Source organism: Chrysemys picta, chromosome 16, assembly GCF_011386835.1.
Source record: "Chrysemys picta bellii isolate R12L10 chromosome 16, ASM1138683v2, whole genome shotgun sequence".
Classification (NCBI taxonomy): domain Eukaryota; kingdom Metazoa; phylum Chordata; order Testudines; family Emydidae; genus Chrysemys; species Chrysemys picta.
Genome location: NC_088806.1, coordinates 10,258,235 through 10,284,269, shown reverse-complemented (window position 1 = coordinate 10,284,269; position 26,035 = coordinate 10,258,235). Strand labels below are relative to the sequence as shown.

At 57.3% G+C, this 26,035-nt stretch overlaps 2 protein-coding genes and 2 long non-coding RNA genes across 6 annotated transcripts in view; all 4 read left to right on the top strand.

Annotated features, from left to right (window-relative positions):
• Nucleotides 1-561: 561 nt before the first annotated feature.
• LOC135975993 (uncharacterized) overlaps nucleotides 562-26,035 on the top strand; it is a 66,409-nt gene continuing 40,935 nt past the window's right edge. Inside the window, exon 1 of the long non-coding RNA XR_010593226.1 lies at nucleotides 562-641. This is a non-coding gene — a long non-coding RNA (uncharacterized LOC135975993). The remainder of the gene's footprint in view (nucleotides 642-26,035) is intronic.
• On the top strand, nucleotides 755-14,330 carry LOC101949193 (alpha-2,8-sialyltransferase 8E-like). Its single transcript, XM_042859008.2, has 8 exons — nucleotides 755-861; nucleotides 1,661-1,759; nucleotides 2,396-2,473; nucleotides 4,223-4,309; nucleotides 4,504-4,648; nucleotides 4,848-4,960; nucleotides 11,315-11,401; nucleotides 11,741-14,330. The coding sequence occupies exons 1-8, from the start codon at nucleotides 758-760 to the stop codon at nucleotides 12,201-12,203; spliced, it is 1,176 nt and encodes a 391-aa protein (XP_042714942.2). The 5' UTR covers nucleotides 755-757; the 3' UTR covers nucleotides 12,204-14,330.
• Nucleotides 5,087-10,475, top strand: LOC135975994 (uncharacterized). The gene is made up of 2 exons (XR_010593227.1): nucleotides 5,087-6,736; nucleotides 6,794-10,475. It is a non-coding gene; the product is annotated as an uncharacterized LOC135975994 (long non-coding RNA).
• On the top strand, nucleotides 14,795-24,421 carry LOC101949456 (dromaiocalcin-1-like). Of its 3 annotated transcripts, none has more exons than XM_024112570.3 (7): nucleotides 14,802-14,884; nucleotides 17,757-17,855; nucleotides 19,876-19,956; nucleotides 20,894-21,012; nucleotides 22,098-22,244; nucleotides 23,324-23,453; nucleotides 24,157-24,421. In XM_024112570.3, exons 1-7 carry the CDS (start codon nucleotides 14,863-14,865, stop codon nucleotides 24,225-24,227), a joined length of 669 nt encoding a protein of 222 aa, XP_023968338.1. In that variant the 5' UTR covers nucleotides 14,802-14,862; the 3' UTR covers nucleotides 24,228-24,421. The 3 variants fall into 3 exon arrangements, with proteins under 3 accessions (XP_065426219.1, XP_023968338.1, XP_023968337.1); XM_024112569.3 differs by having other exon boundaries at nucleotides 14,805-14,884; nucleotides 19,843-19,956; XM_065570147.1 differs by lacking the exon at nucleotides 22,098-22,244 and having other exon boundaries at nucleotides 14,795-14,884; nucleotides 19,843-19,956.

The window sequence follows — 26,035 nt, the reverse complement described above, 5'->3', positions numbered from 1 at the left end:
CAAACCTAGTTCCCCTGGGCAAAGAGTTTGCAGCGGCTGGATCGTGCCCGGAGACACTGGGGAAGGAAACCCCCTTAACTCAGCCCATTCTCTGCTGCGGCTGGCGAGGTGTCAGCGGGACCGGGGGGTGGGAAGAGAGGTGGGAAGCACCCTGCCCAGATACCGGCTCAGCACACGCAGGTCTGTTTGCTTTGACTCTGGACAAACAAAAGTGAAGGTGTTCGACTCGCCTGGGAGACATTCAGCCTGTGGCTTCCCGCAGCCTGCAAAGCTGGAGGTGAGCTTGGCTATGAAAGCCCAGTGCTCAGAGGGAAGGGGGGTCTAGGGGGTTAGATTGGGGGGCAGGGAGCCAGGACTCCTGGGTTCTCTCCCTATCTCTGGAAGGGGAGTGGGGGATGGTGGTTAGAGCAGGGGGGGCTGGGAGCCAGGACTCCTGGGTTCTCTCCCGGCTCAGGGAGGGGAGTGGTGTCTAGGGGTCCTGGCTCCCAGCCCCCCTGCTCTAACCACCAGTACCCACTCCCCTCTCAAAGCCGGGAAGAGAACCCAGGGCTCCTGGTTCCCAGCCCCCCCTGCTCTAACCACTAGCCCCCACTCCCCTCCCAGAGCCAGGGAGAGAATCCAGGAGTCCTGGCTCCCAGCCTGTGATATCCAGGAGGCCAGGGTGGATTAGGGGCACCCCAGGGGAGCCGTGCCCAATGCATTCCCCCATCGTGTGTGAACGTGGTTCACCTGCCCTGCTCTCCCCACAGCGAGCGCCATGGTGGGCCCCCCAAGGATGCTGCGGAGACAGAGCTGGGCGCTGGTGCTGGGCGTGGGCATCGCCCTCAGCTTCAGCCTCTCTGTGCTGTGGAGGCTTCAGAGGTGAGTGAGTGGGGGGCTGGGAGCCAGGACTCCTGGGTTCTCTCCCCGGCTCTGAGAGGGGAGTGGGAACTGGTGGTTAGAGCAGGGGGGGCTGGGAGCCAGGATGCCTGGGTTCTCTCCCCGGCTCGGGCAGGGGAGTGGCGGTTGGTGGGTTAGAGCAGGGGGAGCGGGGAGCCAGGACTCCTGGGTTCTCTCCCCGGCTCTGGGAGGGCAGTGGGGGCTGGTGGTTAGAGTGGGGGTGTGCGGCTGGGAGCCAGGACTCGTTTGTATGTGGGGGGGTATCTGGCTCTGAAGCCCTGTTGGCAAAGGCTGGTCACCCCGAGGTAGTGAGCCCCGAGCCAGGCTTCTCCAGACAGGCCTGCAAAAGTCAGAGCTGTGAGCTGGTCTGTGTGGGGTGCTGGTCACCGGGGGTCCCTGGTGCCCCGTCCCCCAGAAATCTGTGCTCGACAGCCAGGCGCTCCAAGCCCCCAGAATAGGCTCCGCGGGACGTACCCCTTAATGCCGCCTTCGCCACTCGAAGACACTGCCCCGGAGAAAATCGATCCCATCCTGGAACGCCCCCCCCCGAGATAACCTGCTTCAGTATGGAAATAACCCCCCGCCAACCCCACACCCCTCGCTGCCACCTGCCATCCCCTGAAACCCACCCGGGGGATCATCAAAGAATCGCAGCCTGAACCCCCTCTTCCAGCCTTCAGACCACCCTGCAGCTCCCCACAGACCCACCAGCTCACAGTGGTAAATGTAAACCTGCCCTCCCTCCCGCAGCGACATTAACCCCCCTCTCTCTGCCCCCCAGCCAGACGTCCCAGCCCAAGACAGCATTGGCGGCCGGCAAAGGAGTGAGGCTGGACCCCAAACATCCCTGCTGGACCATGGACCAAAACAGGAGCCCCATGTGCGTGCGGGGAGGGGCTTTGGGGGCACTGACCTCTGAGGGACCCACTGAGTTATGGGGGCATGGCAGGGAGTAGGATTCAGTGGGGCAGAGGGTGGGTGGGTGAGTGAAGAGGGATGGATGGTTGGTGACGGGCTATAGATGGGGCTGGGGGCGATGTGGGGGGAGGGGAAGGAGGTGGTGGGAGGAGGGATGTGGGGGAGAGAAGGGTATGGGGGCTGGGTGGGTTGTGGGGAGGGGAAGAGAAAGGGGTCAGTGAAGCAGTGTGGGGGTGGGGAAGGAGGTGCAGGGAGAGGAGGGGGAGAGGAGGAGCGGGGGCTCTGTGAGATGGGGAGGAAGGCGATGGGGGCGGGGAGATGCTGTAGGAGTCTGGGGGGGGGGGAAGGAGAAGGAGGTGGTGCAGGGGAAGGGATGTGGGGGTGGGAAGGAGGTGGAGGGAGGGATGTGGGGGAGGGAAGAGAAAGGGGTCAGTGAAGCAGTGAGGGGACAGGGAAGGAGGTGCAGGGAGAGGAGGGGGAGGGGAAGAGCGGGGGCTCTGTGAGATGGGGAAGGAGATGGTGGGGGGAGGGGAAGTGCTGGGGGGCCCCGTGGGGGGCGGCTCTCCTGGCCATCTGTAACCCTCTTTCGCCTTTCCAGCCCCGAGGCCCCGGTGATGGGGGCAGAGCAGTGCCGGGGGCTGGTGCAGAACTGGAGCGCAGGGACCCTCCCCGCCAGGTGAGTGGGACCGGGCGCATCTCGGGGCAGCCCCTCCAACCCCCCCGCATCGGCGCTGGGGCCTGGGGGTAGATTTCACCCAGCCGGTCCCTGTACCGGTCTCAACGCGGAGCCTCCCCTCCACCCCAAAACCCTCCCCAGCCGGACACACCGGACCTAGCGATCACCGGGTCCTTACACCGAAAAATCACCCTGCGTCCAGCCCACAGAGCCCGGGCACGGCCCCCAGATCGGCTGGACCCCCAGAGCCAACACCGAACACAAGCCCCGTAGCCGATCCCGGAGTAAACGGTGTAAAGCTTCGTTCACTAGCCAGGGGACGATCTGGAGCGCTGACCAGCCGTGTCCCCTCAGGTCTCCGACCCGGGGTGCTGTTCACACTGCTTTGCTGGGAGACCAGCCGCTCCTGAATCACCCTGCAGAGCAACCAGCAAACTCCCCGTCCCAGACATCCCCCGGAAACGTGCCTTGTCCTGCCCGGCCCTCTCCTGGGGAACATGAGCTCATACGCAGCCTGTTGTTTATTAACAGAAAACGAGGTGCGCCGATCTGCTTATCTCAAACAGAGCTCCCCACACAGATCAATCCAAACACACCGGCTTTGATCACACCCATTTACTAACTGCAGCAGACTAATTTTCAGTGACTATAAATAATAAGTCATAACAGTCAGAACTGGTTTCAAGAAAATGAAAGTCACCCACAACTAACGTAACAACCGGAGTGAATTCGAAGCCAAGGTCTCTCTGAATCTCTTTCCGTTGGGACGTCTTCCGCAGTCCCAACGCTGCTTCCTTGGTTCTTCAGGTGTTGTGGATGCCGGAAAGGAGAGAGAAATGGGGACATCTGTTCTTTCTCACAGTCTCTGCTCTTCTTTGGGACTCGTGTTCAGGAGACAACAAGTCTGTGTGGATGGGAACTCCCAGCTGTTCCTTTGTCAAGATGTCGATTTTTCACCCAGATCCTCTTTCACCCAGACAGTGGGGATGGTCCATTTGAAACCTGGCTGAAGCATTGGCTAGTCTTTCATTTCTAGGGAACTGGTTGGTGGCTGCCTCTCAGACTTGGAATAGGTCTTAGTAATGCCATACAGAGGAATCCTGTAACTTTACATGCAATGTTGCCACCTATATTTTACCAGGACAATAATGATCAGCAAATTATGAGTTTTCAAAGAATACCTCACAAGGTGTTCTTTGTACAAAACTTATTGTAGTCCTGCAAAAGGGGGTGAATATAGGGGTACAAAACTGGAACAAGGACGAAGAAATCAGAGAGTTATATGCAGGTGAAATCCAGCAAACATCTACACGCCAGCTAAATCCGAAGAGTGACCGAGTTGCAGTGATCTGTCGGTTCAAAGTGTCTTTCAGGGCGGGCCCGGGAGGCGGCTCCTGGGGATCTCTGGTAGCCGTTCAGAGTCTCTGCCCCCTCTGAAATCAAAGAGCCGAGAAGATTTCTGGTGGTTTTGTTCAGCTTCCAAGCCCAGTGGACGAGCTCCCTGCCACGTAGCATTTCCCAGGTGCGACCGGCCATTGACCAGTCCAGTGTGTTGCGATGATCCCGCACCAACGCGCCGGGGAGCTGGGCTGGCCTCCGGCGACGAGTGTGTCAGGCCTTAGCTAAGGCCGGCAGCCTGGGCCGGAGCTGGCAGCGGGGTCGGTTGGTAGTGGGGGGCCAGAGGGCTCCTTGGGGGGTGCAGTCAAAGAGGAAGGGGGGCAGATCAGTGACTCTGTGTCTCCATCCCAGGCTGGACCAGGGCTGGATCTTGAGGCAGCTGAAGCTGGTGCAGAGCTGCCCCTGGGCGCATAACGCCAGCGCCCTGGGCCAGTACAGGTACCCTCCATCCCCAGTGCCCTGCCCCCCTGCTTCCTCTCCCCCCACCCCTCTGCCCCCTCCCTCCCCCGATGCTGCCCCAAATACCTCCTTCTCTATCCCTCCATGCCCTCCCCCCAGCCCCCCTTGCCTTCTGCCCCCTGCTGCCTCCGACTACCCCCCCCAGCTGCCCCTCACCCCTCTCCCCCACACAGAGAACAGCTGGGGGGCTGCTGTAACGCTTCAGCCAAGCTGGTGCTGACCCGGGACAACACCCCACTGGGCTCCCAGATCGTCTACGACGCACAGCGGGACAAGAAGCATCCAGTGAAGGAGGAGCTGCTGGAGATGCTGCCGCAGGTAGGGGGCGCTGGGCTGGGAAGGGGTGGGGGGTGGGGTCAGCGCCGGGCGCTCCACCCCAGAGCTGGCTGCATCTCAGCACCAGGTGAGGGGTACTTTATAAACAGCCCCCCCACCCCAGAACGGGCTGCATCTCAGCGTCGGGAGCTGGGCCCTCTGCATGGTCGGTGGGTGCTGACCCAGGCCCCCTCTCCTGCAGGGCTCCCCATTTCAGGGCGCTCCCTACGAGTGCTGTGCCGTGGTGGGAAACGGGGGGATCCTTCGTAACAGCAGCTGTGGCTCTGAGATCGACCGCGCCCAGTTCGTCATCAGGTAACGCCGGCTGGGGGGGCGGGGTATGGGAGCAGAGGGAAGGAGGGTTCGGGGTGAGTGAGATGCGGGGGGGGGGGTCAGGGAGAGTGGGGTGAAATGGGAGGGCTCGGAGAGTGGGGTGCCAGGTGGGGGGTGTGACAGTGTACCCCATAAGGCTTTATGGGGAGGGGGTGCTTATAAATGTATGTATGACATAACTGGAATATGTTTTATGCTGCCTGTGCCATGTAACATATCTCCGTAAGGGTTGTGATCTACTATATCGATTCATCCTATTTGTACGTATATATCATTTTCTACTCGAGCTCAAGAATATGGGCTGTATGCTTGCCTGATTTCTAAGTAAGCTTTGTGAGGCATTTGGTCAGCTTCTTTAGGAAGGAATTTGCCAGGTTAAGTACCTGATCAGGAGACACTTAGGGAACAATGCATCTTGGAATGCTCCAATCCACATGAGAAGTCTTCCTGGAGACATGCAAGATGCCATGTGGACAATGCAAAGACTGAGTCATGCAGGGGCATGTGACTTGCCCAGGTGACTCCAAAACTCCATCTTGGAGCTGGGCTTTGCAGAGGAGGGAGGTCTCCACCCACAAGAGAGAGTCTACTTAAACCTGTGGGAGACCCCTCCATTTGGTCTTCAGCTGGCTAAAGAAGGAGCCTCTCCACCCCCCGCAGGATACTTGAAGGAGACTGAAACAAAGGACAGTAACTGCAGGGGGTGTGAGTGATAGCTGGACCCAGGCTAAAAGGAGATTAGCCTGTAAAAGGGAGCACTCTGGAACTGGTGAGGAAATTATCTGTATTCAGTTTGATTAGGCATAGATCTGCGCATTTTATTTTATTTTGCTTGGTGACTTACTTTGTTCTGTCTGTTACTACTTTGAACCACTTAAATCCTACTGTCTGTATTTAATAAAATCACTTTTTATTTAGTAATTTACTCAGAGTATGTATTAATACCTGGGGGAGCAAACAACTGTGCATATCTCTCTATCAGTGTTATAGAGGGCGAACAATTTATGAGTTTGCCTTGCATAAGCTTTATGCAGGGCAAAACGGATTTATTTGGGGTTTAGACCCCATTGGGAGTTGAGCATCTGAGTGCTAAAGACAAGCGCACTTCTGCGAGCTGTTTTCAGGTAAACTTGCAGCTTTGGGACAGGAGATTCAGACCCTGGGTCTGTGTCTGGAGCCAAACAGGAGTGTCTGGCTCAGCAAGACAGGGTGCTGGAGTCCTGAGCTGGCAGGGAAAACAGAAGCAGGGGTAGTCTTTGCACATCGGGTGGCAGCTCCCAAGGGGGTTTCTGTGATCCAACCCGTCACAGTGGCGTAGTCGAGCAGGGTCTGTGCACAGTTGATTGCTTTGAGATACTGGTAGTGATTTTAAGTGAGTTTTAAGTGTGGTGGCTGGAGAACAGACAAAGTGGTTACTGGTTTGTTATTTTCTGTTTGCTTATTTCGGGCAAGGGAAGTAGGGACAGAAAAGGAAGCTCTCTGTTAACTAAGAATCCCCTGAGCTGAGTGCATCTCAGTTTCAGTGAACTGCAGAGGGGTTGTGGCCCAGCACAAGAAAGCAGGACAATGAGTACTAGTGATCTCAGTTCCTGTGAACTGCAGAGTGGTTGTAGCCCAGCACGAGAAAGCAGGACAATGAGTACCAGTGACGCTGCTATTAAACTAAAGCTGGCCAGGTTGGAAGCAAAAGAGAGAGAAAGTGAACATAAGAGACGGCTGGAACTAAGACAATTAGAAATTAGTGCCATGGAGGCAGAGGCAGCGAGAGAGGCAGCGAGGGAGGCAGCGAGGGCGCGAGCGGCGGCGGAGGCAGAGGCAGCTGCCCACGAGAGGGCTATGGAGGCCCAGAGGGAGGCCCGGAAGCATGAACTGGCTGTTATGGAGTCAAAGAGACGAAACCCTCCCCCTGCTAGCTCCACTTCCCCAAAAATCCACAAATGGGAGCGGCTATGTCCACAGTATGATGAGTCCAGCGATATCGCCGAATATTTCATCACCTTTGAGAGACTGTGCACCCTCCATGCCATCCCTGAAGATCAGAAGATGACCACATTGATAGCAAAACTGACTGGCAGGGCTCTGGACATATTCAATAAGATGCCTATTGATGATGCTTCAAACTATGGTAAATTTAAGGATCTGGTTTTGAAACAGTTTCAGGTTACACCTGAAACCTACAGGGTTAAATTCAGGAGCCTTAAGAGGGGATCTGGATTAAGTAATGTGGCTTATGCCAATGAAATGAGAGATTTGGTAGATAAATGGGTGCGGGGGAGAGGCATTACCAGTTTTGAAGGGATGTGTGATCTAGTTACTCAGGAACATTTCCTGAATATGTGCAGTGATGAGGTAAAACAGTATTTGTGGGACAAAAAGGTAAATGCAGTGGGTGAATTAGCTGAGTATGCTGACTCTTATGAACAAGCCCAAGCTGCAATCAAACACAAACCACTGGCAGAAGGGTATAAGGTTGGGGGAAAGCAGAATCACCGTTTTACCCCTGGGTCTGGGAAAAAAGAGGCTGGGCGGTCACCTCCCCATTCCCCTGGTACTCGACCCAAATTTCCTGTGCAAGCAGAGGAGCCCAAGAGGTGCTATCATTGTAAGTCCACTGAGCACCTGAGGAATAAGTGTCCCTTACTGAGTGAAGCTGCGGCTTCTCAGAGCCAGGCTGTGGCCTCTTTCCACACAGGATTTGTAAAGCTTGCTTCCACACAACCCAGCAATGAGCATATGCATGCTGTTAAATTGAATGGTCAAATGCTTCTTGGATTAAGGGACACGGGTGCTGAGATTTCTGTGGTCAGGAGGGACCTAATCCAGGAGAAGGATCTGTTGCCAGGTAAAATGGCAGAATTAGAGCTGGTAGGGGGTTACAAAGTCCTTGCACCTTTAGCTAAAGTACACATGCAAACTCGGGACTTGCAGGCTGAGCTGACTGTTGCAACGGTGGCAAACAATTTTGCACCGTTTCTACTGGGGAATGATTTCTTTAGTGTGGCAGAATCTGTCCCAGGGTTGGTTAGCAGTGAGAAGGAATCTTGTGCCAAAAGCCCCAGAGGGGGGGGCGAAGTCACACAGACTGCTGGGGGAATAGGAGGGTGTCTCTTAGATTCCTCTGCAGCAGTAAAGGATGCAGCTTCGGGGGCAGGGCTGGTTGTAGCCGGTTCCTGTAGCTCTGGGGCTCAAGGGAAGTTCCAGAGGGAGGATCTGGGTTCCTGTAGCTCTGGGGCTCAAGGGAAGTTCCAGAGGGAGGATCTGGATGAAGCCAGCTCCTGTCCCCTAATCATCTCCCCGGGGGAGGGGGATGTACCACCTTGTAGCAAGGAGGCCACCACAGCTGCTGACTGCCAGGAGGTTGCAGGTCAGCAGGGGGCTGGGCCTGCCCTGGGGTGCACAGAGGTGTGTGTCCCAAAGGTGGAAGTTGGGGTCCTGGGGACCACTGTGGTGGGAACAGGCCCCAAGGACTCTATAGCTGAGTGCCAGCCCAACCCGAGTGGAAGGGGAGGGATTTTGCGGGCCAGTGAGAGGTCTGTTGTAGCTGGTAGCTGTGAGTCCACAGCTGGGGCAGGATCACCTTCCCTTTCAGGGGACACAAGAGTGTCGGACCCAGTGGGGAGCCCAAAGAGGGAAGCCCAAATGGAGGGTCAGGGGGGGCCAGAGAGTCCACCCACCTTTTGTGGGGAGGGGCTTTCCCAGGAGGAGGGTGAAAAGTCTGCATTCGAAATGCCAGCCCCCTCTCCTGTGGATCAGGTTTTAAGGGAAACCTGGGGGTCAGGTCTCCAGGATGAGGGGGTCTATCCAGCTGACCCATTGGAAACAGAAAGTGGGGTGCCCAAAGGGGTCCAGAACACCCCAGGGAAAGCTGCTGTTCTTGCTACACTTGCAAGAGATACAACTCTCTCTCCAAGACGGGGGGGGGGGGAAATCTCTTCATGGGAGGAACTTCACAAGGGAGTGGGGCCCAGCCCAGAGAAACTCCAGAGGGAGGGGCCGAGGACAAGTATGGTTGTAGTACACCCTTTCCTGGCCAAAGACCCAAGCACATGCCCGAACTAGAAGTCTTCCCCAAAGAGGCAGAGGAATCTGCATCAGAGGGTCTACCAGAGGGCACAGAGAACTGGGAAAATGCAATGGGTGCTAAACAAGTCAAATTGAGTGAACGAAGCCTGTCCACTGTAGATTTGCTGTTAACCTTGTGTCTTTTGCTAATTCACCTATGGGATAAAACAAAAGAATTCACACTAGTGGTAAACCCTTTAAAGATGTGGAACATATTTGATTTGTGGAATAAGCTGTTATACATGCTGGGGATGGTGACAGGACAGCCCCACCAGCGTGTTACTTTACAGCCCATACCTGTAAAAAGCAGCAAAAGCATAACAGGCCTATGCTGCTGTGTAGAAGGGGAAACTGAGGCACACCGCCTCATGGCATTGGTGGCTAAATGCCAAGATACCTCCACGTTAATGAGTATTGCTGCCTGCATTCTCTTAGCAATACTACATCCCGACCTGTTTGCAAGCACCTGGGGACCAGGGACCCCAAAACGGGCTAGAACCCCCAGGAGTGACACCATATGGTTTCAAGGTACTGAAAGGAAGTGTGACCAGAAACAAACAGAAATTTTACAGGTACTGCCTCCGCCATGGACAGTGTCCAAGTCTCTGGCAGTAAGTTCAGGGGGAGGGTGTGACAGTGTACCCCATAAGGCTTTATGGGGAGGGGGTGCTTATAAATGTATGTATGACATAACTGGAATATGTTTTATGCTGCCTGTGCCATGTAACATATCTCCGTAAGGGTTGTGATCTACTATATCGATTCATCCTATTTGTACGTATATATCATTTTCTACTCGAGCTCAAGAATATGGGCTGTATGCTTGCCTGATTTCTAAGTAAGCTTTGTGAGGCATTTGGTCAGCTTCTTTAGGAAGGAATTTGCCAGGTTAAGTACCTGATCAGGAGACACTTAGGGAACAATGCATCTTGGAATGCTCCAATCCACATGAGAAGTCTTCCTGGAGACATGCAAGATGCCATGTGGACAATGCAAAGACTGAGTCATGCAGGGGCATGTGACTTGCCCAGGTGACTCCAAAACTCCATCTTGGAGCTGGGCTTTGCAGAGGAGGGAGGTCTCCACCCACAAGAGAGAGTCTACTTAAACCTGTGGGAGACCCCTCCATTTGGTCTTCAGCTGGCTAAAGAAGGAGCCTCTCCACCCCCCCCAGGATACTTGAAGGAGACTGAAACAAAGGACAGTAACTGCAGGGGGTGTGAGTGATAGCTGGACCCAGGCTAAAAGGAGATTAGCCTGTAAAAGGGAGCACTCTGGAACTGGTGAGGAAATTATCTGTATTCAGTTTGATTAGGCATAGATCTGCGCATTTTATTTTATTTTGCTTGGTGGCTTACTTTGTTCTGTCTGTTACTACTTTGAACCACTTAAATCCTACTGTCTGTATTTAATAAAATCACTTTCTATTTAGTAATTTACTCAGAGTATGTATTAATACCTGGGGGAGCAAACAACTGTGCATATCTCTCTATCAGTGTTATAGAGGGCGAACAATTTATGAGTTTGCCCTGCATAAGCTTTATGCAGGGCAAAACGGATTTATCTGGGTTTAGACCCCATTGGGAGTTGAGCATCTGAGTGCTAAAGACAAGCGCACTTCTGCGAGCTGTTTTCAGGTAAACTTGCAGCTTTGGGACAGGAGATTCAGACCCTGGGTCTGTGTCTGGAGCCAAACAGGAGTGTCTGGCTCAGCAAGACAGGGTGCTGGAGTCCTGAGCTGGCAGGGAAAACAGAAGCAGGGGTAGTCTTTGCACATCGGGTGGCAGCTCCCAAGGGGGTTTCTGTGATCCAACCCGTCACAGGGGGGTCTTAGTGCAGGACAGGGGGTCACCACTTGAGGCAAGGGTTGCGAGACCCATTTAAAAGGCCAGGGTGGGGGGAGCAGTACCAGGGGAGGGCGGCGTGGGCGGTCAGTGACCCGGCCATTGGGGGAAGGTAGCTCCTGGCCTCTCCCCTTGTTCCCAAGGCCCCGCCCCTCATCTGCCCTCCCCTTCTGCCCCCTCCCCCACAGGACCCCAGAGCACCCCCACCCTGGCCCCCAGCTCCAGCCCCGGCAGAGCTCTGGGAATGCAGGACGGGGCGTGGCCTGGGGCAGAGCATGGGCGGGGCTAGGCTGTTTCGGAGGCACCACCTACCCCTGCCTATGATACCCGCCGCCCATGGAGGGCGGTAAAGACCTGGGGCACCCCCATGGGGTGGGGGGCACCGGCCTCCCCCAGCTGCCCCCAGCTCATGCCGCCTCCACCCCCTCAGGTTCAACCTGCCCCCCATGGACAATGCTGACGACGTGGGCACCAAATCGAGCGTCGTCACGATGAACCCCAGCATCCTGCACGCCCGGTACCGGGGCGATGGACCGTGGGGGGAGGGGCGCCCTGATGGGAACATGTGGGGGGTGGATTGGATAAGAACTGGCGAGGGGGATTGAGACCAGCAAGGGGAGGGATGGGTCGTAGTGGGACCCATGGGCAGAGCCGGGATCAGAACTGGGGAGGATGGAGGGGCGAGCCCGGATAGACACCCCCGGCCATAGGGTCACCGGTCGGCCATAGAGTCACCGTGGGAATTGGGGCAGAGGAGACTGAGCGATGGGACGGCCGTGGGAGGGAACGGGACTGGCGCTGGGGGACGGGCTGTGCCAGGACAGCGGCTGACAGGGGCGTCTTTCCCTGGCCGCAGGTTCAGGGGTCTGAGCCGCTGGCGCCGGCCCTTCGCAGAGGCGGTGGGCATCTACGGGGCCCCGCTGCTCCTCATCCCAGCCTTCAGCTTCGCCGCCTACACCGCGGTCTCATCCCAGGTACTCTACACCCTGGAGGACTTTGGCTCCCCGGCCCGCCCCGTCTTCATGAACCCCGAGTACCTGGCGGGGCTGGACGGGCACTGGCGTTCCCGTGGCCTGCGCGTCAACCGCCTCTCCTCGGGCTTCATGCTGGTGAGCGCTGCCCTGGAGCTATGCCAGCACCTCACCCTTTACGGCTTCTGGCCCTTCCCCATGGACCCCGAGGGGCGGCCCCTGTCCCACCACTACTACGACAACCAGACTCCCAATCTGGGCTTTCACGCCATGCCCAACGAGTTCACCCGCTACCTGGGCATGCACCTGCAGGGCGCGCTGCGGCTGCATCTGGGGCGCTGCCAGTGAGGGCCTGGCCGGCAGCCACATACAACGAGCCGCAGCAGTGGCGTGGCTGGATGTCGGGGAGCCAGGGGCGGTCTCCTAGCCCCGCGCTGGGTCCAGCTCTTCCCAGCATGGGGCTGTAACGATGCTGGTTCTGGTGGGACCCAACTGAGAGTGGCAATTTAGGACACATCGCTCAGAGCAGGGCAGTTACAGCCCAAGGCTGGGGGTTTTCCACCTCTAAGGCAAACCAAACCAGCCAGATGGAGAAGACTTCGGTTTTACCCCACTGGCTAACCACAAGTCATGTAAGCAATTCCCTTAGACACTCCAGTTTCCCAGTATCACCACCAGTGCCACTCGTTATGGGGATGAATAGTTATGAAAACCAATACCCCAGTAAAAGAAAAGAGGTTCTCTCGATCCCAAAGGACCAAGCCCCAGACCCAGGTCAAATGCTGCTAACTTAGATCTTACCCAAAATACACGCTTCTAGTCAATTCTTATTAACTAAACTAAACATTATTAAAAACAAAAAGGCAGAGTTGGTTGAAAGATCAATATACAGACAGACTTGAAGTCAACTCTTGAGGTCCAGATACACAGGAAAGAGTTTGTAGTTGCCAAAAGTCCTTTTAGAAATAGTCCAGAGGTTATAGTCTGTGACAAAGTTCCTCCTCTACCTTGGTGGGTCCTGCGCTTATTGGCGGGTTTTGCTTGCCTCAGCTAAGCTCATCAGGCCAGCGTGGGGAAAAGGGAGGAGAACAATCCCCCACAGTCTCTGCTGATCCACCATGTGGGTCGGGGAACACCCCAGAGACCTTCCCCTCTGGTGGGACCCACAGGCCAGGTCAACTCCTCCAGTGTCTGAGCAGGAGTTGGGGGAATAGGGGGGAACCCAGGCCCACCCTCTACTCCGGGTTCCAGCCTAGGGCCCTGTGGATCACAACTGTCTATAGTGTTTCCTGTAACAGCTGCGTGACAGCTACAACTCCCTGGGCTACTTCCCCATGGCCTCCTCCAAACACCTTCCTTATTCTCACCACAGGACCTTCCTCCTGATGTCTGATAACGCTTGTACTCCTCAGTCCTCCAGCAGTACGCCTTCTCACGCTCAGCTCCTTGCACACCTCTTGCTCCCAGCTCCTCTCACGCACCTCACTAACTGAAGTGAGGTACTTTTTAAACTCAGGTGCCCCGATTAGCTGGCCTGTCCTAATTGATTCCAGTAGCTTCTTCTTAATTGGCTCCAGGTGTCCTAATTAGCCTGCCTGCCTTAATTGGTTCCAGCAAGTTCCTGCCAATTCCGATTTTGCTAGGTGGGGCGGGGGGCAACTTTAACCGTGATTCCAGGGGCTACTTAGGCACCTGAAAACTGTAGTTTTTTGGCAGGTAACTTAGCAATGAGCCGGCAGGAGAACCTTGTCTAACGCCTATATAAAATAAAGAAAATTCAATAAATATTAGACCCACTCAGCTCTATTACGAACATGTTCTGCCACCGTGTGGCAAGTCACTGAAGGGACACTGGTTAGGTTTAAAATGTTAATGTCTTTTCTTACTTTGTTACTAACTCTGCGGAGAGAGAGACCCCATCAGGACTCCTGGGTTCTCTCTCAGCTCTGGCAGGGGAGTGGGGTCTAGTAGATTACAGCGGGGGGCAGATACATCTGGGTTCTATATAAGAACATAAGAGCGGCCAGACTGGGTCAGACCAAAGGTCCATCTAGCCCAGTACCCTGCCTTCTGACAGTGGCCAGTGCCAGGTGCCCCAGAGGGAATGAACAGAACAGGTAATCATCAAGTGATCCATCCCCTGTCACCCATTCCCAGCTTCTGGCAAACAGAGGCTAGGGACACCATCCCTGCCCATCCTGGCTAATAGCCATTGATGGACCTGTCTTCCATGAACTTATCTAGCTCTTTTTTTTTAACCCTGTTATGGTCTTGGCCTTCACAACATCCCCTGGCAAGGAGTTCCACAGGTTGACAGTGCATTGTGTGAAGAAATACTTCCTTTGGTTTGTTTTAAACCTGCTGCCTATTCATTTCATTGGGTGACCCCTAGTTCTTGTGTAATGAGAAGGAGTAAATAACACTTCCTTATCTACTTTCTCCACCCCCGTCATGATTTTATAGACCTCTATCCTACCCCCCCAGAGTCATCTCTTTTACCAGCTGAAAACTCCCAGTCTTATTAATCTCTCCTCATACAGCAGCTGTTCCATATCCCTAATAATTTCTGTTGCCCTTTGTACCTTTTCCAATTCCAATAGATCTTTTCTGAGATGGGGCGACCACATCTGCTCACAGTATTCAAGGTGTGGGCGTACCACAGATTTATATAGAGACAACATGATATTTTCTGTCTTATGATCTATCCCTTTCTTAATGATTCTTCCCAGCATTCTGTTAGGTTTTTTGACTGCCGCTGCACGTTGAGTGCAGAGCCGGCTCTAGGCACCAGCAAAGCAAGCAGTTGCTTGGGGCGGCAAATTTGCAGGGGCGCAAGAATCCAGCAGGGGAGCTGAGAACCAACAGGGGACCCTGGGAGCTGTAGTTCCTTGGTTAGCTCCCAGCCTATAGAGCCAGCCCTGGAGCAGGGATGAACTACATTTCCCAGCATTCCCTTGGCTGCAATTAACAGGAAAGGGAGGGGGAAGGACTGTGGAACTGAAACTTCATGCTGCAGCTTGCTGTGAATGGTAGGGACCCTGCCGGCTGTAGGTTTTTTGCTCCCCCTGCACCCCCATGTTGCCCCAGCCCTGGACTGTCCCCCGCCCACACCCCCTGCTGCCCCAGCTCTGGTCCCCACCTGCACCCCCCTGCTGCCCCAGCCCTGGGCTCTCCCCCAAAGAAAGAATTGGGTGGACTAAATGGACATTGCACCTATCTGAAGCTTAGCAAGGGAGGTACGTAGATCCCATCTCCTACCACCCCAGCCCTGGGCTCTTCTCCACCCCTCACCCGCATCTCCTGCCATCCCAGCCCTGGGCTCTTCTCCCCCGCACACACCTGCACCCCCTGCTGCCCTAGCTCTGGCCCCCACCTGCACCTCCTGCTGCCCCAGCCCTGGGCTCTCCCCCCACCTGCATCTCCTGCCGCCCCAGCCCTGGGCTCTCCCCCAAAGAAATAATTGGGTGGACTAAATGGACATTGCACCTCTCTATCTGAAGCCTAGCAAGGCAGGTACGTGGATCCCACTAGAATTTAAAATGAAAAGTAAGGGGGGGAGGCTCTACTAGACTGGGCAGCTTTAGATACAGTACCAGGCACGTAGGAGGATTTCCACTTCTGAGCCATGGAAGCAGAAATTGACTTTTCCTTTCCAGATTTAGCTAATATTCAGAAAGGGAATCCAGCACCTGCCTTCCAGGTTTGAACACCTCAAAATTCAGGAATGCTCAAGCTCAATTTGGGCAACTGTTACTTCATTTCTCCCAAACCAAATATACTGATCCACTGTAACTTGCTGTAGAAAAAGTAGAATAAATTGAGCAAGAAATGCTTCCCAGTGGTTATTAGGACTGGAATTGCTATTTTCAACAGCCATTGCTTTTTTTCTTTAGTTTTGGTTTTATTTGTTTAAAAGGAAGACAGTGATATTGCATTGGCAAATTCCCCATAGAAACAAAGAATGGGACAAAAGAATAATAAAGGCACCTCAACTTTTCCTCATTTATGTAGGACAGTCTTATAATATGCATCCAGATATCCTCCAATCACACAATCTGAAAATTGTTCCACTTTATTGCAGTTCTGTAACCATATGGGAACCAATCCTGTCTGTGTTCTGTGCACATCCAAAATTCCTGCTGAATGACCCGCCCTGGGAGCGAGTTACCAGTGACCCAGGGCTGGGGCAGCAGGAGGGTGCAGTTGGGGGAGAGAGAGAGAGGAGAGACAGAGCTCAGGGTTGGCAGTGGGATAGCTCAGTGGTTTGAGCATTGGCCTGCTAAACCCAGGGTTGTGAGTTCAATCCTTGAGGGGGCCACTTAGGGATCTGGGGCAAAATCAGTACTTGGTCCTGCTAGTGAAGGCAGGGGGCTGGGCTTGATGACCTTTCAAGGTCCCTTCCAGTTCTAGGAGATGGAATATATTTATTTATTTAAAAATGTTTTTGCTTGGGGCAGCAAAAAACCTAGAGCCAGCCCTGGTTGAGTGGATGTTTTCAGAGAACTATCCACAGTGACTCCAAGATCTTTCTTGAGTGGTAACAGCTAATTTAGATCCCATCATTTTATACGTATAGTTGGGATTCTGTTTTCCAATTTTCCAATTGCTTTGCGTTTATCAACATTGAATTTCATCTGTCATTTTGTTGCCCAGTCACCCAGTTTTGAGAGATCCCTTTGTAGCTCTTCACAGTCTGCCTGGGACTTAACTACCTTGAGTAGTTTTGTATCATCTGCAAATGTTGCCACCTCACTGTTTACCCCCTTTTCCACAAAAAGAAGAACAGGAGTACTTGTGGCACCTTAGAGACTAACAAATTTATTAGAGCATAAGCTTTCGTGGACTACAGCCCACTTTCATTTACAAATATGTTGAACACAACTGGTCCCAGTACAGACCCCCGGGGGACACCACTATTTACCTGTCTCTAGTCTGAAAACTGACCGTTTATTTCTACCCTGTTTCCTATCTTTTAACTGGAGTGCCTGGCAGAGCCTTCAGGATCATCTAACGATCCTTAATTTAATTTAATGACAAGCCTTGTGATCTTAATCACCCTGCCTCTGGTTATAAACAAACTTCCTGCCCCTTGGGGGCAACACAGAACTTATCACATTCCACACTCAAGCCCATCTGGGGCTGTGAGCAGATGTCAGGTATGAAATCGGGGGGGCAGGGGAGGAAGGGGTGTGTGTGTGTGTGTCCCTGCTGGAGGGGATGGGCCCTGCTCCGTGTGTGTCTATGAGGTTTGTTTCCCTGCATGTGAACAGAGCCAATGAATGATTTTTGGCCAATGTGTCAATTCCCATAAAAAAGCCATTGGGGGGGCCCCTAACCCCCTCTGTGGCTGTGAGCGGAACCCAAGGGCTCGTCTCTGGCCAGAGCAAACGACCCGGCGAAGCGCCGGCGGCCGAAGCGGCTCCGTTGTGCTGGGCCGTTTGCAGAGCCCTGGGCGAGAGTTGGCACCGCAGGGCGGGAGTTCGACAGGTCCCCGGATTTCCCTTGTCAAACAACCCCCCAAAGGGTCCCAGACCCCAGAACAGTCACTGAAAACTTTGGGGGAGGGGGGAACCAAACCTTCCCGGGGCCTTTGTTCTACCCAGAGACATGACAAGAGGGAGATTTTTCCGGGGGGCCTATATTGGCCAGGACCCTGGGCGCAGCCACCGGGGGCCTGTTGGGTAATTGGACACTGCAAGTGGGAGCAGACGTGCGGGCTGCCCCGGATCCAGCCCTTGGCCCCTTCCAGCCCTTCGCCTCCAGGCGGGGCCACACGGAAGCCACAACCCCTCCGGCCAGAGATCCCGCTGCGATCAGGCAACCGCCCGCTGCACCAGTGCCCGGCTCCTAGCCTGACCCCCGCTAGCCCTCCCAGAGCCTCACACAGCCCTGGACCAACAGGGATGCAGAATGTCTCCCCGGCGTGCAGCACTCACTCGAACGCTGGAGGAAAGAAGCTTGAGGATCAGGGTCTAACAGCCTCACCTGCCATTATGGAAGGTACGTTCTTGGGACCAGTATTAGACTGAACTGCTCTAAGAGTGCCAGGGAGAGAACCCAGAAGTCCTGGCTCCCATCCCCCTCTGCTGTAACCACCAGCCCCCACTCCCGTCCCAGAGAGAACCCAGGCGTCCTGGCCGGGCTGTCCCTTACCCAGCCAGGCGTCTCTAGCTGATGTGATGGGGCAGTGTTGCCCGGCGTGGGCACTCCGTGGATCAGGGCACTGCCCGGAGCTGCCCCTTTTTATCCGACTGCCCCAGCTGGAGCAGCTGTGTTTGCCCTGGCTCGGATTGCCCCGGACAATGGGGACGAGACACCAAGCGAACGGCCTCTCCTCCCTGGGCACCAGGTGACATGCGGCGGCTGCGGGCTCCGCCCCACCCGGATCCAGGGGCTCAGGGATCAGGACTGACTCCGGATTGACGCCGGGGAGAACCTAGCTCAGATTCCAGCCCTGGAGCAGCTCCAGGTGACCCGAGACCCGAATCCACCCCCATCCCTCCCGGGTTCGGGCGTTCATGGTTAGACCTGGTTGAACGCTGCGGCTCTAGCGCGTGCGTGCACGTGCGTGTGCTTGTGTAACATGTGTGTCTCTGTGTGGGTGTCCATGCGAGAGGGAGTGTGTGTGAAAAGACACGTGTGGGGAGGGTGACCAGACAGCAAGTGTGAAAAATCGGGACGGGGGGTGGGAGGTAATAGGAGCCTATATAAGAAAAAGCCCCCAGAGCTTTGGGGCCATGGGGGGGTGCACAGAGCTCCTGGCAAGGGCAGGGGTGCCAGGATGGGGGGAACAGGGGGCCATGCCCCTCCCACTTTTTCCAGCCGTAAGGGCGAATGACGGGGGTGGGGAGGAGGTGGAGAGGAGCAAGTAGGGGCGGGATCTTGGGGGGAAGAGGTGGGGCAGGGGCATGGCCTCAGGGGGGCAGCATGGGAGGGCAGTGCCCCAGTTCGGGTACCGGTGGCCCCCCACTTTTAGGGTGCTCCCATCACTCCTGGCAGGGAGGGTGGGGGAAGAAATGGAGGGACCCCCCGCCCCCCAGCACAGAGAACTGCTCCGGACATGGGGAGCAGGTTCTTTCAAAGCTGGTTTGGTGTCAAGGGGTGCGAAGGAGGCCGCGGGTGTGGAGATTTTTTTTTCTAGTTGCTGTCTGGGGTCACCCTCCCCACACGTGTGTCCTTTCACACACACTCCCTCTCGCATGGACACCCGCACAGAGACACGTGTTACACAAGCACACGCACGTGCAAGCCGATGCACGGCTAGAGGCGTAGCGTTCAACTGGGTCTAACCGTGAACGCCCAAACCCGGGAGGGGTGGGGGTGGATTCGGGTCTCGGATCACCCAGAGCTGCTCCAGGGCTGGAATCTGAGCTGGGTTCCCCCCGGCGTCAATCCGGAGTCAGTCCCAATCCCTGAGCCCCTGGATCCGGGCGGGGCGGAGCCCGCAGCCGCCGCATGTCACCTGGTGCCCGGGGAGCGTCTCGTCCCCATTGTCCGGGCAATCCGAGCCAGGGCAAACACAGCTGCTCCAGCTGGGGCAGTCGGATAAAAGGGGGCAGCTCCGGGCAGCGCCCTGATCCACTGAGCGCCCACGCTGCCCCATCGCATCAGCTAGAGACGCCTGGCTGGGTAAGGGACAGCCCGGCCAGGATGCCTGGGTTCTCTCCCCGGCTCTGGGAGGGGAGTGGGGGCTGGTGGGTTAGAGGGGGGCTGGGAGCCAGGACTCCTGGGTTCTCTTCCCGGTTCTGGGAGGGGAGTGGAGGCCGGTGGGTTAGAGCAGGGGGGCTGGGCACCAGGACACCTGGGTTCCCTCTCCGGCTCTGGGAGGGGAGTGGCAGAGGGGGGGTGGGTTAGAGCAGGGGGGACTGGGAGCCAGGACTCCTGGGTTCTTTCCCCAGCTCTGGGAGGGGAGTGGGGTCTAGTGGTCACAGCACTGGTTGTTAAGGGCACAGCAGCAGGGGATTGGCCTCCTTTCCCTCCCCTCCAGGGCCGGTTCCCCCCTGTGACCCCTTCCTTTCAGACATGGCGACACTGCACTGGCTGCCCGGATGCCTGGGTCTCTTCGTTGTCACTCTCCTGGTCGGATCCCCTATTCCAGTGGGTAAGTGCGGAAGGGTGGGGCCGGCTGTGGAGAGATGGGTGAAGGGCTCTTGGGCCCCTTTTCTGAAATCTTTGCCCCCCTGGGGCGGGGTGTTAAAGGGTGCAGATCTGGGGGCTGCAAATACTCCAGACTCCTGGGTTCTCTACCTGGCGCTCGGAGGGGAGTGGGGGCTAGTGGTTAGAGTAGGGGGGGCTGGGAGCCAGGACTCCTGAGTTCTCTCCTCGGCTCTCGGAGGGGAGTGGGGGCTAGTGGTTAGAGCAGGGGGGGCTGGGAGCCAGGAGTCCTGGGTTCTCTCCCCGGCTCTCGGAGGGGAGTGAGGGCTAGTGGTTAGAGCAGGGAGCTCTGGATAAGTGGATTGTAACCAAGGGGACAGAGTGGCAAGACCGGGCCTGGCTGGTCTTCTCCCAAAGGGCAGGAACAGGATGGATCTTAAACCAGGGTTCTGCCATGTTGCCCCGCGGCCATGAGCCTGGGGAACTCCCTGCCACTGGACCAGCAGCCCAGACAGGCGCAGGTTCACCCTCTGGAGGTGAGTGCAAGTATCTGGACGGGAGATTAACACAGGGGGGTGAAGGACTCTTGCTATGAGGAGTTGCGAAGGGAGTGAGTGGCAGCTCAGTCGAACCCCCATCTCGGCCCCCCAAGGTGACTCTTGACAAAATCACTTGGAAACTGGGGGCGTTTATCCCAGAAAATTTCAACCACATTGAGAAAATCCCCCCAAACTATTGAATTTTGGGTCAAAAACATCAAATTCAGGGGCTTCAAATTTCCTTAAATTGTCATATTTTCAGCCAAAACCTATTAAATGGGAGAGGTGGGGGGGAATTCCCTCAAACTGTCATACTGTAAACTCCCAAAAATTCAGCTGTGGTTTTTGACCCCAAACTTGACAGATGTTTTCTGAGAGCCTCACACTTCACTTCCCTCCCCGTAGCCTCCTCTGACGTCCGCTCCTGCCCGTGCACCCAGGGGTGCTGCCCGGCCGGCTGGTACCAGTACCGGGATTCCTGCTACTACCCGGTGACGGCCACCAAAGGCTGGTGGAAAGCTGAGGTATGGCCCCCCTGGGTCCGAGGGCTTGGCCTGGCCTCGGGAGCTGGGGTAGGAACCCCCCCTTGGGGGGAGGGCGTGTCACCCCCAGTGCTGTGGCTGAGGGGAGAAGAGGGGGTGTGGGAACACTGGGGGTACCTGGGGGAGCAGCGGTGACTGGGCTGGAGGGTGGAGGCTTGTGCGGGAGGCGGGGGTGGCTGGCAGGACTGGGGCTCTGTGACCCCAGCTTTGGAAGAGTCTCTGGGAGGCCCCCCCCGGGGGTCTCCCTCTTCCCCCAGGGCGAGCCCTGTGGCTTCTCCGCCTCCTTAGGGTGGACCCCTGGGCCTGCAGCCCCCCTGCTTCACCCCAGGAGCTCAGTGAGCGAGTCCCACTCGGGCAGACCCCCGAGGGAGACGCGTCCGACTGTAGGGAGCAACACCCCCCCCCCACCCTGCAGGGAGGCAGGGACACTCCGCTGGCGCAGCCACACTCGGGCGTGTTAGTCGGCTGCAGAAAGTCCTCGGCTGGCCCAGAGAACAGAAAGTCACAGCCTGGCCCGTGCGGGTCAGCCCCAAGCCCCTCTGACCTCTCTGGTCCAGTTCTGGGGTGTGGCCAGCGCTCTGAGCAGCCAACCCTTAACCACCTCCCCAGTCTTTCGGCCTCCAGCTGGGCGAACATGGCTGGGCTTCCACCGTCGTTGGTTGCTAGGTATCGAAGTCCTAGTGATTGGGCTTCTCAAAGGCTCCCTTGATATGGGACCCAAGCCCCACACAGCTAGGAACCATTCGCACCTGACTTTTAGCCTGCCCAGAGAGTAAACAAGACCTTTTCCCCCCACGAGGGGGGCAATGCAGCATATGGGGAAACTGAGGCACACATTGGCTTCCTAAAATTATGACAGCAAATTCCCATTTCATCACAGCTGGCATGTGGGTGGGGGAGCAGCAGTGGTGGTTGGTGAGGCAGGGGAGCTCTCTGGAGTGGGGGAGTGGAGGAATGGGGGGGCCTGAGATGTGGGGAGGAGGGGGGGCAGGGACTTGTTGGGATAGTGAGGGGTCAGGCTGTGCTCCCCCTACCCCCATGGTGTGTGTCACCCCCCCCCACCCCAGACGGACTGCAAGGCTCTGGTGGAGGGCGCCCATCTGGCATCCGTGCACAGCGCCGAGGAGAACAACTTCATCTATCACCTCATGGGCACCCCCAAAGACTACGAGAAAAAGGAAGCCTATTGGCTCGGGGGCCGCCGCGACTCCCAGGTGAGGGGCTTTGCTGCTGGGCCTCGGGGCTACTCAGCTCCCTGGGTCACGTGGCCCCATCTCTAGCGCTCGGCTCTGGGATTCGGCTCTGTCCGCTCTCCACTGCGTCAAATGCCTTTTTCAAGCGGGTGAAGGGTTCCAAGCTCACCACGTCCTATACACGTGGGGAACTTCTGCTTTGCCCCCTCCCCGCTAGTCACTTGGCACGTTCAGGAATGGCATTAGCCCGAGTTCCTTATCCACTCTGCCCCCTAGATCCTTTCCCGAGCCCCTGTTCTCCAGGAAACCGGCCCCAGTCTGTGGGTCTGCCCGGCCTTCTTCATTCCAACCGGGGTAGCTACGTGTCGGGCTAGGGGTGGGGCTGCTGGTCTTGAGATCAACACATCTGGGACTCATATTTCAATTTTTCCCATCCCCAAAGTATTTTTCCCTCTCAAAATGAAATTTCCACCAGGGAAACTCATGACAGTGTTCCCTAAAACAAAGGAGTGCCCTGAATTTGGGGGCTCCTCCAAGTGGTGTTTTCTGGTGGAAAACTTGGGGTGTAAATTCCCATCCGCCTCCTTGCTGGATTGAGGAGACCGTGGTCTATAGGTACCTCCATGGGCGGCAGGTATAATAGGCCAGGGAAGGCGGTGGGCAGGGGGGTCTGGCAGGGGTGTGAGGTGGCTTGGCCGGGCGCTGGTCGGGGGGCGGCTTGGCCCGGCGCTCAGGGTGGGCGATGGGTCGGGGGCTCAGCCCGGTGTGGCTGGGGTAGGCCGGGGCACCTCCAGTTGCAGATGGGGGTCCTCAGGGCTTCTCCTGTTATGGGGGAGGGATTCGGGGCTCCGGCATGTGGTGGGTGGGGCCTCGAGCAGAAAGGGCAGGGCCGGCGGGCTAGCCTCCCCAAAACGGGGGCTCTTCCCCACAGAAGAAGGGGGGCTGAGAACAAGGCTCGGAGGGCAGGAGCTTCCTGAAGAAAAGGGTGGATGTGCTGTGCCTCAGTTGGTCGTCTATCCTAGCTCAGCCATCAGCTCTGGGCTGGCCCAGGTTAGGGACCCGGTCCAGATTGGCGCTCTCAATGCCTCGGTGCCTCCTAGGGCCAGCTGGAGGGCGAGGGCTCCTGGCATTGGACTGACGGCTCCGCATGGCACTATCACAACTTCGGGAACGGCAAGCCGGACAGGATCACGGCGGAGACGTTCGTGGCCTCCTGGAAGTTGGATCAAGGTAACGGAGGAAGGGCGGGGACAGGCCACACCCCTCCATTGGTCCGTACAGCTGTTCAGGGACCAGGCCATCTCCTGGGGCTGACAGTGAGGGCATATGGGCAGAGGGGTGGCAGGGGGCTGGATCCCTAAAGCTAGTATAGAACCCAGGAGTCCTGGCTTCCAGCCCTCCCTGCTCTAACCCACCAGCCCCCACTCCCCTCCCAGAGCCAGGGAGAGAACCCAGGAGTCCTGGCTCCCAGCCCCCCTGCTCCGACCTACCAGCCCCCACTCCCCTCCCAGAGCCGGGGAGAGAACCCAGGTGTCCTGGCTCCCCCCCCCCCCCAACCACCAGACCCTGCTCCCCTCCTAGAGTCAGGGAGAGAACCCAGGATTCCTGACTCACAATGCCCCCTGACCCACCAGACGCCACTCCCCTTCCGGAGCCGGGGAGACAACCCAGGAGTCCTGCTCCCAGCTCCCCTTGCTCTAACCACCAGCTCCCGCTCCCCTCCCAGAGCCGGGGAATGGGGGCTAGGAGTCCGGGCTCCCAGCCGCACTTGCTCTAACCCACCAGCCCCCACTCCCCTCCCAGAGCCGGGGAGAGAACCCAGGAGTCCTGGCTCCCAGCCCCCCCGATCTAACCCACCAACCCCCACTCCCCTCCCTGACCTGGGGAGAGAACCCAGGAGTCCGGGCTCACCGACTCTCTTGTTTCCCTACAGATGCTATCACTTGGGATAACTATGAAGCTTCTTTGGAGTTCATGTCCGTCTGCAAGCGCTCGCTGGACTGATGGGCTTGAAGGGCAGCCCGGAGGTGCCTGCCTGGCTTGGCTGTGCCCTGGCCACTGGGGTGATGTGCGGCAGCTGTGTGCCCCCTGGATTCCCCCTCCAACAGGGGTCAGTGCGCCCCCTGCTCGTGCCCTGCAGACCTGGACACAGCTCCGCTGCATGCTAAGCCTGAAGTAAACCAATCTCCCCAGCACTGGCAGTGGCGGTCCCGGCTCTCCGTCCTATCCATCTCGTCACCCTGCGTGGGAGGGGAGTGGGGGCTGGTGGTTACAGCAGGGGGGCTGGGAGCCAGGACTCCTGGGTTCTCTCCCCAACTCTGGGAGGGGAGTGGGGGTTGGTGGTTAGAGCAGGGGGTGTTGGGAGCCAGGACTCCTGTGTTCTCTCCCCGGCTCTGGTAGGGGAGCGGGGGCTGGTGGGTTAGAGCAGGAGGGTCTGGGAGCCTGGACTCCTGGGTTCTCTCTCTGGCTCTGGGAGAGGAGTGGGGGCTGGTGGCTAGAGTGGGGGTCTGGACAGAAGACACAAAATGGGACCAGGCTGCCACCTGGACTTGTGCGTATGAGGTTGGGTGGAGGGAGCTCCTATGGGTCTTGTGAATTCTGGTGGTGGTGGGCGGAGGTTGTGTGTGTGGGGGGAAGGCTGTGGGGGCATAGGAGGGCTGTTATTACCCTTTGGTCCCAGGGAAGGATGGGGGTGGGGTCAGGGAGCCCCAGGATTGCTTCTACACTCCAGCTTTGGAGCAGTGTTGTGGAGGGACTCCGAGGGGGCTCTCTCTTCCAGAAGAGGCAGCCAGGTGGTCTCATCGCCCCCTCAGACTGGCAGGGGGTCGTGTCCTGCCCACTTCGCTGTGGCCCAGGTGCCACCGTGCCCAGCACACACCTAAATACTTGTCCCTCCACTGGGTAGCAATGCAAGGTACGGGGAGGGAAACCAAGGCACACACCGCCATCATACCAATTTGAGAGAAAACTCCCACGTCGTGAGCAGGGCCCTCGTTGTGGGAGAGGAAGATGGGCGCTCTGGGGTTGGAGCCAGCCAGGCCTTGCACCGCACGGAGCAGGCTGGCACCGGGGTGTGGCCGTCATCAGAAGGCAGGCTGGCAAAACTGGCAGGAGGCAAACTGAGGAAGAGGAAGCAATGGAGGAAGCTGAGGCCGTGCCACAAGGAGCAGCAGACCCAGGGCAGGAGGGAGCTGCCCCCGGAGCCCCCCCAGGGACTAGTGGGAGGAGAGGAGCCAGGCCTGGAGCGGGCCCCGATGGCACCGGGCCTCCAGAGGGAGGTGCCGGGAATGGAAGGGGCCTGTGACGCCTGCCTGGGTCTGCAGAGAGCCTGAGCCGATTGCTCTGAGGGGGCAGGCGCAGCGTCGGGCACACGCGGGCCCCCCTGTGGAGGGGCCTGGCACAACGGGCCCCCACTCAGCCGGGCCTTTGGGTGGGCGGCTCATGTGCTGGGATGTGCCCCCAGGAGAGCTCCCAGAGGCTGCGTGGGGCGAGGGCAGCCCCCCCCCCACGGCCTGCCAAGCCAGTGTGTGCACAGCCTGCGCCCCACGGCCAGACCCACAGCTGGCAGAGACCCCCCCCAAAAGGGGGAGGATGTCCCTGTGTTGCCATGGGAACGAGATGCCGGGCAGACACCCCAAATGAGGGGGTCCAGTGTTGCCATGGGAACGGGAAGCTGGGCACCCCCCAAGTGAAGGGCGCCTGGTCCCTGTGTTGCCATCGGAACGGGATGCCGGGCGCGCCCCCAAACGGGGGGGGTGTCCCTGTCGGAGCGTCGCGTCCCCATGGTAACTAGGGGGGCGTGCCCAGCATCT